This window comes from Capra hircus, chromosome 5, assembly GCF_001704415.2.
Source record: "Capra hircus breed San Clemente chromosome 5, ASM170441v1, whole genome shotgun sequence".
NCBI lineage: Eukaryota > Metazoa > Chordata > Mammalia > Artiodactyla > Bovidae > Capra > Capra hircus.
In genome coordinates, this window is record NC_030812.1 from 90293575 (window position 1) to 90307208 (window position 13634).

The window sequence follows — 13634 nt, forward strand, 5'->3', positions numbered from 1 at the left end:
AGCTCTTTTTATACCAAGCAGATCTTTCATGAAGCCAACCTACATTTTGAAGCATGGATAGATTTTTTTCAATCCAGATCCATTTGGTTTACAATTAGTTCATCAGTTACTAGATCCCAGTGTAAGTGTGTCCTCAGTGATGGGGATTGCTAACTTTCTCTAAAGGTCCTACTTGGCATTAAAATAAAAATTTTGGAGACAATGCATTAGAGGCTACTAGGAGAAAGCAACTTTGAATCAGAAGCTGATTCTTCGACCTAGATGGAAATCTGGCTTTTCATTGCTTTCTCCTGGAGATCTACCACTCTGTGTTCTTCATGTGAAAATGCTCTTTCCAGCTAGATTGTTAGCAACTTAAGAGCATGGTTCTGACTTTGATTTCTGTTGATTCCAGTAAATAAATAGTTTAGTAATTTGTACTAAGTAAGCATTAAGTAACACCTCCGGGGAAAATTCTTTTTCTTTCTTCTGTTCTTAATTTCTCCTAAATGTTAGCAATGAATTCAGAATATAACATAATACAGAAAACATTCCCTAATTATTAGTAGAATAGAAAAGAGGGGGAAAAATTGCCGAAAGGAAAAGCTCTATGTAAATTACTTACAAAATTAGCTGTTTAGCAAGCATAAGTTAGGATGCACAATCTGAAATGTGTCAAATGTAAAATATGCCAATAGCCATTGCTGATGAAACAAAATATTTGGAAATTTAAGTTATCCATATTATTCAGTAATATTCACGGCAAATTTATTTGACCTGCTTGTTATTTTGTCAAATCATATAATAATTCAAGTATGAGAAAGATAAAAACATTATTCTTCAAATTTTTAACTATTTTCAGTGTTGATTAAATGCTACTTAATGCACTTGTCAAACAAACAGAAAGTGCAATATTGTAAATTGATAATATCACGGTCTGTTCTCACTTCTTAGATATTTAGCTATTGATGCTTCATAGGAAGAAATGTCATTTAAAAAATTCATTGGTTTACAGAGAGTTCATGTGGAAATTTGCAGACACTGTGGCCTATTTATAAAATAATTTAGATGTGGTGATAGTAACTATTTGCCTGTGATAATATAAAGACAGTATTTCTTTGATGGTTTGCCAAGTTTTCAGTCATATTGGAAAAACTGCTTTCTTTCAAAAAATGGTTTATTTTAAAGGGAAAGTATTGGAGGCCTCATATATAAGTGATATGATCAAACCACTGCATTTGAAAACTAAATTAATGATCATGGATCTGTGATATATGAGCAGTACTGAGACATTTAGGTAATTAAAATTCATCCATAAGTAAGGTATGATAACCTCCACAGTATATCTGTGTATAGTCAAGAGCCATAAATGATATGGGAATGGAGCCTTAATATGCCCTGGGTACCTGGTATATTTCAAATTCTACACTAGGAAGAATGGCAGTCACAAAGAAATAGTAATTATGACACTTTTATGAGGTTTAAAACAATATAAATAATTGTGAATTGTTTGCACATGCCACATTTTAAACGTCCAGATTCAGGCTAGACTCAAGAAAGAAGTGGAATTAGAGTGAGAGGATTACACTTAGGGAAGGAAGAGGAGTTGTGTGTTTGTCATCACTGTATCTTTACTTATTGACATGGATTTCATCTGTGAGTTTTGTATCTACATCAAGAAGTGTAATTTATTATTTTCAGAACTGTTTAATGTTTTTTAATATTGGAGATAGCAATTTAATATTGCTTAAGATCTGTACCCTTTGTACAGATATCAAGAGTCATTTGTTTAATGGAAAAAGAAGTCTTCACTTGTTTTCAAAACATTCTCTTACCTCATTTTCTGTAATCATACAGTATTTTATCTGTGGAAAACTAATATGTATGCTGAGCACATCAGGATAAATGCTGGGCTGGATGGAATCCAAACAGGCAGGAGAAACATCAACGACCTCAGATGTGCAGATGATACCACTCTAATGGCAGAAAGTGAACAGGAACTAAAGAGCCTCTTGAGGGTGAAGGAGGAGAATGAAAAGCTGGCTTAAAACTAAATATTAAAAAAAAATTAAGATTGTGGTATCTAGCTCCATTGTTTCATGGCAAATAGAGGGGGAAAAGAGGAAGCAGTGACAGATTTCCTTTTCTTGGACTCTAAAATCACAGTGGATTGTGACTGCAGCCATGAGATCAGAAGACAGTTGCTTTTTGACAGGAAAGCTTGGAAAACCTAGACAGTGTGTTGACAAGCAGAGACATTACTCTGCCGACGAAAGTCTGTATAGTCAAGGCTATGGTCTTCCCATTGGTCACATATGGTTGTAGGAGCTGAACTGTAAAGAAGGCAGAACACCAAAGAATTGATGCCTTTGAACTGTGGTGCTGGAGAAAACTCCTGAAAGTCCCTTGGACAGCAAGGAGATCAAACCAGTCAATCTTAAGGGAGATAAACCTTGAATACTTGTTGGAAGGGCTGATGCAGAAGCTGAAATTCCAGTATTTTTGTCATCTGATGTGAACAGCTAACTGAGTGGAAAAGTCCCTGATGCTGGGAAAGACTGAGGGCAAAGGAGAAGAGGGTGCCAGAGGATGAGATGGCTGGATGACATCACTGATGCAATGGACATGAACTTGGTCAAGCTTCAGGAGATGGTACGGGACAGAGAGGCCTGGTGTGTTGCAGTCCAGGGGATCGCAAGAAGTCAGACATGACTGGAGACTGGAAAACAACAATCCTTCCCTGGAAGAACACACTGTAAGAAATTATTTGCCTACTTTCACTTTTCACTTTCATGCATTGGAGAAGGAAATGGCAACCCACTCCAGTGTTCTTGCCTGGAGAATCCCAGGGATGGGGGAGCCTGGTGGGCTGCCGTCTATGGGGTTGCACAGAGTTGGACACAACTGAAGTGACTTAGCGGCAGCAGCAGCAGCAGCAATGGTGATTACAACTTGGATGCCTAATAGGCATTCGATTAGACTGAATCCATTCTTTTCCCTGTCAAGCTAGCTTCTCCTACCTTCACTGTTTAGTTAATTAATGTCTCCATGTGATCAGTCAGCCTCCAGGAATCTGTAGTCTAGGCACTGTGTTTTTCTGTTGTTCACGGTTTTTCACCAAATCATGTAAATTGCGCATTTTCACCTTTTATGAATCTGTCCCTTTCTCTCCATCCCCATATTAGAGCTTTTGTCCATGCCCTCCTCATCTCTTTGGGTTAATGAACTGTCCTATAGTCACCCATCTGTCATTATGCTGCCCTGCATAATGGCTTTATGTCATCAGCTGATAAATTAGAAAATCATTAAATTGTCCATAAAATGTCCTTAAGACCATACATAACTTGATTCCTGCTTCTCCCTTTCATCTGGTCTTTTCATAGGCTTTCACCTTGAACCTTAATCGTAGCCATTCCAGAGTTTCAAAAGGATACAGTTTCTGACTCAAACCAGGTCTATAAACCTGCTCTATTCCTGTTATTTGCTCTAAGTTATCCCTGCCTCTCTGACTTTCCTTCACCACTCCCCTCCCCTGGCTAACACTCATTTTTCAACACTCAGATCAAGTAAGTAAAATCGATAACCCTCTTTTGGGTGTCCTATATACACATAGGTCTTTCACAGTACACATGACACTTTATTACATACATCTGGTTACTTGTCTGTTTCGCTATGATAGAATGGAAGCCATTGAAGTTTAGGTTCTCTGCTTTACAAATCTTTGTATCTTCAGAAATGTGCAAAGTTTTAGTAAAAGAGTAGGTAATAAATGCTTGATGGATCAATTAAGTAAGTAACAAAAGTTAATACCTGAGTTTTCAATAAGTATTTCAGGTCGGAGTCATATTTTTGGATTACTGTTGAGAGACACTGTCTGGAAAGAAAAAAGAGCTTTGTTTAAAATTGAGTGGTAAAACATTAAATTTAGCAAGTTTATCACAAGTCTTGCTTTGCCCATGATTCTATAGCAGATGTGGTTTAAGGATTTCTGTTGATGTAATTTTAACTATCATTTTGCATGTCTGCCTTAAAACCTCTGTATAACTTGATAGGCTACAAGCATATTTAAAAACCTTAGAACTCAGAATAAATTTTTGACAACCAAACCTCTCAAAGATTGTTCATTATAAGAAACTACTTTTAAGTCAAAATGTCAGTTGCAAAGGGATTCATAAGGAGATAATGACAAATACAACAAGAAATATTAAATATGCAAAAATTTGCAGAGAATTGCTTTCAGAATTAATGACATATTTATCATAGGTGGTGTTGTATTTGACCCCAAACCTCTGTGTTTTCCTGGTATTTTTGCTTTTTTCCCTAAGCTCCTCTTAATGCTTCAGCTTCATCACTTCTTAGATGGAACAGATGTGAGTTGAGCAGAGATTCTGGCTTCACTATTCAAAATTATTTTCCCAAATGTTATTGACTTTCCCTTTCTATTTGTCCTGAAAACTCCTGAATTGAATCAAATAATGAACTGTATAACACAAATTCACAATGTTAAAAACACACCAATATATTTTATAGTAGCAGGTAGCCCTGTTTGATCCCCGCCCAACCCTGAGTGTCTGCAGCCAACCCTGTCGCTACACAGGCACCTGCAGCTGGTCTTCACAGCCAGGTGTGTGTGTGTACACGACCAGCTCCAGCAGCAACTGCTGTCTGCCCTGGTCCCTATCTGGAGGCACCACTGAGGATCCCAACAGCCCCTGCAGCACTGCAGACCTCCCACAGCACTTGCCAAGGACCACATGGTTGTGGATGCTGTGGAGCCTCGTGACCTGAACTGAGCAGACTTTGTGTTTCTCCCCCACTCCAGACCTGGAGTTGTCTCACAATTCTGTGCTTGGTGCCTTGCACCACTACACCCAGGGTTACAGCACATTTCAGGATACCCTCTCCAGTAAGTGAAGGTCTTTCCATACTGAAGCCAGCTCATACAGCCTGGAAGAGGTGACTGCTGCTTCCTCTGTCCAGCAGCTATGCAAGGCTGTGTGCAGTGAAAAGGTTAGTTGCTCAGTCATGTTCAACTCTTTGTGACCCCATGGACTGTAGCCTTCCTGGTTCTTCTGTCCTTGGGATTCTCCAGGCAAGAATACTGAAGTGAGTTGCCATTCCTTTCTCCGGGGGATCTTCCCCACCCAGGGATATAAAGCTAGAAAATCACAAAAATATCAGGGAAATATGACACCACCCAAAGAATACAGTAGACTTCCAGCAACTGATCCCAAAGAAATGGAGATAAAAGAATTGTCTGATTATTCTAAATATTATATAATTATTCTAAATATGCTCAGAGAACTACAAGGGAACACAGAAAAAGAATTTAATGAATTTAGCATAACAATGAAAGAAACAAAATGAGAAATTCAGCAAAGAGAAAACACAAGAATCAAATAGAAATGTTTGCGCTAAAGAATACAAGACTGAGCTGAAGAATTTGATAAACTACCAAGCAGAAGATTCCATAAACTTAAAGACAGATTTCTTGAAATCACCCAATCAGAGGAACAACAAAAAGAAGGAAGGGAATGAAGAAATGTCTGTCAACTACACTTCAGTTAAAAATTACTGACAATGAAAAGTTAGGGAATAAATCATATGGGTCTCACAGTCAGTTCAGTCACTCAGTTGTGTCTGACTCTTTGCGACCCCATGGATTGCAGCATATCAGTCCAGCATGCAGTTGCCATCACCAACTCCTGGTGCTTGCTCAAACTCATGTCCATTGATTGGGCGATCCCATCCAACCATCTCATCCTCTATTGTCCCCTTCTTCTCCTGCTTTCAATCTTTCCTGGCACAGGGTCTTTTCCAAAGAGTCACAGGCTCCTTTTGTTTCTCTGTGCCCCAGGTAGCATCCACCTACAAGTCACAGCCCTCCACCAAACAGTTCAGAGCAAATTTCTGACTCCCAGGGATTCCAGACTTCTTGAAGAATTTGTCCAATTTGATGTTTCTCTCTGCATTTGTTGATATGGTAGTTGTTGTCTTATAAATTTATTTTGAAACACAACTTTTGATTTAATACACCATTTTGATGGGGACCTATCTGAAGCATATAATTAGTAATACAATAATAATTTAGATTAAGTGATATCAAAAGTCCTCCTTAGTTTTACCCATTCTATGATTTTATGGTATGAGGCTGGATACTGGGGGGAAAGAGAAAGGCATGATATTTTAATGAAAAAAATGTAGCCTTTGCAAATTGCAGACAGCATTAATTTCACTCTTTCTACTAACAAACTGAATGATCAGCCCTAGATAAGTTATTTAACCTTCCAGAAGTTCAGTTTCCTTGATTCCAAAGTAAGGTAGTATGTATTGTTATGGAGTTAAAGGGAGAATTAAATGAGATAATGTATGCAAAATGTACTAGAACTCCAGGAAGTGATAGCTATTATTAATAGTCACTAAAACAATTTTAACTCACTTTTATATCAGGCTGTGCTTTAGAGAATTTGTGACACGTACCTCCCACACTCCATTTTTTGCTCATTTAGCTCAGAACAACTTTAATTCCTGATAAACTCACCCTGTAGCACTGATACCTTCTCCCAGGTTAGCTTTTTGATATGTCTATTCTTTCAAATAATACATGCATATGTTGAGATATCAGACTCAATTAGGACATGCTCATTTCCTGTCACTTGAGTTTTCCAATTTGAATTCATTCTCCTTTGTTTATAATGTACCAATTATTTTCAAGGAATTCCAGAAAGGAATTTAAAGTAGGAGATGGTGATTTTCAAAGTATGGAAATTCAGTGATACAAAGAGCTTAGTGACATGTGCACAATCAAAATTACCAAATGAATGAGGAAAAAAATCCTCGAAAATGTAATAACCGGTAGCAGAGAGATTTTTAAATGAATGTCAGATTGTTCTGGAAGGTGTTAGCAGCTCTTCAAACGTATCTGAATAGCTGTGAAGAATAGATAATTATTAACAGAATTTGCCAAAGGGAGATATCTATTAAAAGTACAATAGCTTCCACAGTATTAGTGAAAGGATAGTTTTTACAATCAACTGAAAAATATTGTGATTTGGCACTTAAGAAATCAGTCAGCAAGTAGTCTTGGAACAGAAATGAAATGTCTTACCTGGATACTTTCCAGATATGCATAAATTCTAAAAGCTGGTTCAGATAAAACTGACTGTGGTCATCTTCATGCTGTAGATAGCAGGATATATTAATATTTATAGAGTGACGAGGAAAGAATCCCAGATAAAAATAGGTCCGTAACTTCCTACTGTCATTTTATTCACTTCTTTTGATAACCCTCATTTATCATTTTAATATTTTGTTTTAAAGACCTTAGAAGACACTTCTTAACTGTAGAAGCATTCTTTTCAAAAGTAAAGTGGAAAGCTGCTCTTTGGTTGAGGATAAACCCCAAGGACAGTTGAAAAGCATCCTGCCACCACCAAGGTCAAATACGAATTTATCCCAGCAGGAAGGCAGTTTTGACACCAGTTCTCCCATGTATGTGTACGTTTTTTCACATTTAGGCCTTGGATCCATGGCAGCATAAGGCTTGACAACTTGCCACATTGGCCAGCAGATACAGAATGGAATCCTCTATTTTTCAGATTTTCCATATCTTGCCACCAAAATGTCAGGGTAACTTTCCATCTCATGAACATTGAGTTATGCTAATGAAAGACAACTACTGTAGGTATAAATTGCAGGAGTTATCAAATGGCATTGTATTTTTCTCCCAAGATGAGCAGAAACTACTCATCTTAAAATAGCAGCCCCCTGATTCACATCTCTGCATTCACACAGATGCACTCTCATCTTAACTCCTTGATCAGCTCTTCTGAAATGGGTACCTGTGAAAATCCTATGCAGGTCTGCAGAGGAAGCAAATATACCCCATCATCTTTACACTTTTTCATCACCCAGAGCCGTTAAGTTTTACAGTCCAATGAGTTCCTTAGTGCCTGGGGTACATATAATCTTGTATGTCAGTATGCACACAATCTAATTTTAAAACTGCCTGTTAGAGTTTCTGACAGAAAACATCAGAAGGAAAACCTTTACATGGCTTAAGGTCAATGGTAAATCAATTTTTATATTGGCTTGTTTTGTGAGGAAGAGGGAGGAAGCTAAGTAACACGGAAAGAATAAGGTCACTGATATGAAAAAGGAAGGCTTTGTATTATTAGAAATGCTAAGGAACTTGGCAACATGAGGCTTACTGTATAGGATTTTACATCCAAGGTTCCTAGTTGATGAAATCTGAAAGTGTGATAGTGATTGAGACAATTTCTTTTTCTGCAGTAGATAAAGCTAAAGTTCAGGCATGGAAAGGACAATAAAAGGGAAGGGAAAAAAGAGAAATTTAAAGTCAAAATACAATAAGATTTGAACTGTAATGTTTGACATCTGCCTTATTTCAGAGACTTCCCTGGTGGCTCAGTGCTAAAGAATCAACCTGCAATGCAGGAGACACGGGAGATGCGGGTTTGATCCCTGGGTCAAGAAGATCCCCTGGAGGAGGAAATGGCAACCCACTCCAGTATTCTTGCCCGGGAAATCCCATGGACAGAGGACCTGGGGAGCTGCAGTCCATAGGGTTGCAAGGACTTGGACATGACTGAGCACACCTGCACTTATTACTCAGCCGTTAAAAAGAATACATTTGAATCAGTTCTGATGAGATGGATGAAACTGGAGCCAATTATACAGAGTGAAGTAAGCCAGAAAGAAAAACACCAATACAGTATACTAACACATATATATGGAATATACAAAGATGGCAATGATGACCCTGTATGCAAAACAGCAAAAAAGACACAGATGTGTATAGCGGACTTTTGGACTCAGAGAGAGAGGGAGAGGGTGGGATGATTTGGGAGAATGGCATTGAAACATGTATACTATCATGTAAGAATCGAATCACCAGTCTATGTCCGATGCAGGATACAGCATGCTTGGGGCTGGTGCACGGCCATGACCCAGAGGGATGTTGTGAGGAGGGAGGTGGAAGGGGGGTTCATGTTTGGGCTCGCATGTACACCCGTGGTGGATTCATGTCAATGTATGGCAAAACCAATACAGTATTGTAAAAGTAAAAATAAAAATTAAAAAAAAAACACACCAAAGCAGTATATAAATAATATGACATATTTGCATCTTTTGGTATAGCATAATCATATTCATTTAAAAGCTACTTTACTTGGCTTCCAGAGATACTTTTTGGGGCAGGGGAATTGTCCTTTTTCATATAGTCACTTAAAAGAAAAAAAAAAAAATTATCTAAAGGATCTCAAAGAGTTGGAGGAAAATTTGAGCACATATCCTTGGAATGTATTCTGCAGTTTACTTTTCTCCAAAGCTGAAAGCCATACCTTTGTTTTAGTGAAAAACACTAAGGTGTTTTTTTTTTTTTCCTTTTTTTCATACAGAAATCTATAGCTTTACATATTCTGTGAAGGCTTCCTTGAGCTATAAAGAAATCTTAATTTTCTGATTAATATCTACAATGTTGGCAATACTTTAGGTCAGACCCAAAAGACATAAAAGAAGGAAAAAAAAAAGTTTCCATCATTTGTGCCATTTCTAATCAAGACAGGAATTTAAAAATTTTGAAATCTAGGATGATCTCTAAAGAATATCAACCAGTTTTGTGAATAATCTCCTGGAACATGAATTAAATCATCATCTGTTCAGTTCAGATAAGTTGCTCAGTCGTGTCTGACTCTTTGCAACCCCATGAATCGCAGCACGCCAGGTCTCCATGTCCATCACCACCTCCCGGAGTTCACTTAGACTCACATCCATCGGGTCAGTGATACCATCCAGTAATCTCATCCTCTGTCATCCCCTTCTCCTCCTGCCCCCAATCCCTCCCAGCATCAGAGTCTTTCCCAATGAGTCAACTCTTCGCATGAGGTTGTCAAAGTACTGGAGTTTCAGCTTTAGCATCATTTCTTGCAAAGAAATCCCAGGGCTGATCTTCAGAATGGGCTGGTTGGATCTCCTTGCAGTCCAAGGGACTCTCAAGAGTCTTCTCCAACACCACGGTTCAAAAGCATAAATTCTTTGGCACTCAGCTTTCTTCACAGTCCAACTCTCACATCCATGCATGACCACTGGAAAAACCATAGCCTTGACTAGATGGACCTTTGTTGGCAAAGAAATGTCTCTGTTTTTGAATATGCTATCTAAGTTGGTCACAACTTTTCTTCCAAGGAGTAAGCGTCTTTCAATTTCATTGCTGTAGTCACCATCTGCAGTGCTTTTTGAGCCCCCCCCCCCAAAATAAAGTCTGACACTGTTTCCACTATTTCCCCATCTATTTCCCATGAAGTGATGGGACAAGATGCCATGATCTTCGTTTTCTGAATGTTGAGCTTTAAGCCAACTCTTTCTCTCTCCACTTTCGCTTTCATCAAGAGGCTTTTTAGTTCCTCTTCACTTTCTGCCATAAGGGTGGTGTCATCTGCATATTTGAGGTTATTGAGATTTCTCCAGGCAATCTTGATTCCAGCTTGTGCTTCTTCCAGCCCAGCGTTCCTCATGATGTACTCTGCATATAAGTTAAATAAGCAGGGTGACAATATACAGCCTTGACGTACTCCTTTCCCTATTTGGAACCAGTCTGTTGTTCCATGTCCAGTTCTAACTGTTGCTTCCTGACCTGCATACAGATTTCTAAAAGAGGCAGGTCAGGTGCTCTGGTATTCCCATCTCTTTCAGAATTTTCCACAGTTTATTGTGATCCACACAGTCAAAGGCTTTGGCATAGTCAATAAAGTAGAAATAGATGTTTTGCTGGAACTCTCTTGCTTTTTCGAATATCCAGTGGATGTTGGCAATTTGGTCTCTGGTTCCTCTGCCTTTTCTAAAACCAGCTTGAACATCTGGAAGTTCACGATTCATGTACTGCTGAAGCCTGGCTTGGAGAATTTTGAGCATTACTTTACTAGCGTGTGAAGATGAGTGCAATTGTGCGGTAGTTTGAGCATTCTTTGGCATTGCCTTTCTTTGGGATTGGAATGAAAACTGACCTTTTCCAGTCCTGTGGTCACTGCTGAGTTGTCCAAATTTGCTGACATATTGAGTGCAGCACTTTCACAGCATCATCTTCAGGATTTGAAATAGCTGAACTGCAATTCCATCACCTCCACTAGCTTTGTTTGCAGTGATGCTTTCTAAGGCCCACTTGACTTCACATTCCAGGATGTCAGGCTCTAGATTAGTGATCACACCATCATGATTATCTGGGTTGTGAAGATCTTTTTTTGTATAGATCTTCTGTGTATTCTTGCCACCTCTTCTTAATATCTTCTGCTTCTGTTAGGTCCATGCCATTTCTGTCCTTTATCGAGTCCATCTTTGCACGAAATGTTCCCTTGGTGTCTCTAATTTTCTTGAAGAGGTCTCTAGTCTTTCCCATTGTGTTGTTTTCCTCCATTTCTTTGCACTGATCGCTGAGGAAGTCTTGCTTATCTCTTCTTGCTATTCTTTGGAAGTCTGCATTCAGATGCTTATATCTTTCCTTTTCTCCTTTGTGTTTTGCCTCTCTTCTTTGCACTGCTCTTTGTAAGGCCTCCCAAGACAGCCATTTTGCTTTTCTGCATTTCTTTTCCATGGGGATGGTCTTGATCCCTGTGTCCTGTACTATGTCACGAACCTCATTCCATAGTTCATCAGGCACTCTCTCTATCAGATCTAGTCCCTTAAATCTATTTCTCACTTCCACTGTATAATCATAAGGGATTTGATTTAGGTCATACCTGAATGGTCTAGTGGTTTTCCCTACTTTCTTCATATATCAATATAATAGGAGTCAGTTTAAAATAAGAAAGCCATCATCTATTGTAATGCTTTTTACAAAAAAAAAAAAAAAAAAAACAAAAACCTCTGAAATATCCCCTGAACAGTGTTGGTATCAATAAACTTAATAAAATGACTGTGTGTCTGTGACTCGGCTCACTAAGCTCAGCCGAGAGGATTTACCCCACGTCCGAGGTCGGGGCAGCGGCCAGGAGGAGCAACCCGAGGAGCAGTGACTGCGTGGGCATGGGAGGGCCTAGAGGAGCTTCCCACGTTGAAGGTCAGGAAGGATGGTGGTAAGGAGACACCCCTTGTCCAAGGTAAGGAGCAGCGGCTGTAAGGTAAGGAGTGCTTCGCTGGAACAGCCGTGAAGAGATACCCCACACCCAAGGTAAGAGAAACTCAAGTAAGATGGCAGGTGTTGCAAAGGGCATCAGAGGGCAGACACACTGAAATCATACTCACAGAAAACTAGTCAATCTAATCACACTAGGACCACAGCCTTGTCTAACTCAATGAAACCAAGCCATGCCCGTGGGGCAACCCAAGATGGGCGGGTCATGGTGGAGAGGTCTGACAGAATGTTGTCCACTGGAGAAGGGAATGGCAAACCACTTCAGTATTCTTGCCCTGACAACCCCATGAAAAGTATGAAAAGGCAAAATGATAGGATACTGAAAGAGGAACTGCCCACGTCAGTAGGTGCCCAATATGCTACTGGAGATCAGTGGAAAATAACTCCAGAAAGAATGAAGGGATGAAGCCAAAGCAAAAACAATACCCAGCTGTGGATTTGACTGGTGATAGAAGCAAGGTCCAATGCTGTAAAGAGCAATATTGCATAGGAACCTGGAATGTTAGGTCCATGAATCAAGGCAAATGGGAAGTGGTCAAACAAGAGATGGCAAGAGTGAACGTCGGCATTCTAGGAATCAGTGAACTAAAATGGACTGGAATGGGTGAATTTAACTCAGATGACCATTATATCTACTACTGCGGGCAGGAATCCCTCAGAAGAAATGGAGTAGCCATCATGGTCAACAAAAGGGTCCGAAATGCAGTAATTGGATGCAATATCCAAAACGACAGAATGATCTCTGTTCATCTCCATGGCAAACCATTCAATATCACAGTTATCAAGTCTATGCCCCAACCAGTAACACTGAAGAAGCTGAAGTTGAAAGGTTTTATGAAGACCTACAAGACCTTTTAGAACTAACACCCAAAAAAAGATGTCCTTTTCATTATAGGGGACTGGAATGCAAAAGTAGGAAGTCAAGAAACACCTGGAGTAACAGGCAAATTTGGCCTTGGAATGCTGAATGAAGCAGGGCAAAGACTAATGGAGCTTTGCCAAGAGAATGCACTGGTCATAGCAAACACCCTCTTCCAACAACACAAGAGAAGACTCAACACATGGACATCACCAGATAGTCAACACCGAAATCAGATCAAACAAAGCTAGCGGAGGCGATGGAATTCCAGTTGAGATGTTTCAAATCCTGAGAGATGATGCTGTGAAAGTGCTGCACTCAATATGCCAGCAACTTTGGAAAACTCAGCAGTGGCCACAGGACTGGAAAAGGTCAGTTTTCATTCCAATGCTAAAGAAAGGCAATGCCAAAGAATGCTCAAACTACCACACAATTGCACTCATCTCACATGCTAGTAAATAATGCTCAAAATTCTCCAAGCCAGGCCTCAGCAACACATGAACCATGTACTCCCTGATGTTCAAGCTGGTTTTAGAAAAGGCAGAGGAACCAGAGACGAAATTGCCAACACCCACTGGATATTCAAAAAAGCAAGAGAGTTCCAAAAAAACATCCATTTCTGCTTTATTGACTATGCCAAAGCCTTTG

At 39.4% G+C, this 13634-nt stretch overlaps 1 protein-coding gene across 1 annotated transcript in view; it reads right to left on the reverse strand.

Moving 5' to 3' along the window:
- The window catches only part of PIK3C2G (phosphatidylinositol-4-phosphate 3-kinase catalytic subunit type 2 gamma), a 470847-nt gene that overhangs the window by 380777 nt on the left and 76436 nt on the right, over positions 1 to 13634 (reverse strand). The window contains exons 7-8 of the mRNA XM_018048420.1: positions 7088 to 7158; positions 3790 to 3853 (exon numbers count right to left, since the gene is read on the reverse strand). Of these exons, the coding sequence (XP_017903909.1) occupies positions 3790 to 3853; positions 7088 to 7158 (135 nt within the window). The remainder of the gene's footprint in view (positions 1 to 3789; positions 3854 to 7087; positions 7159 to 13634) is intronic.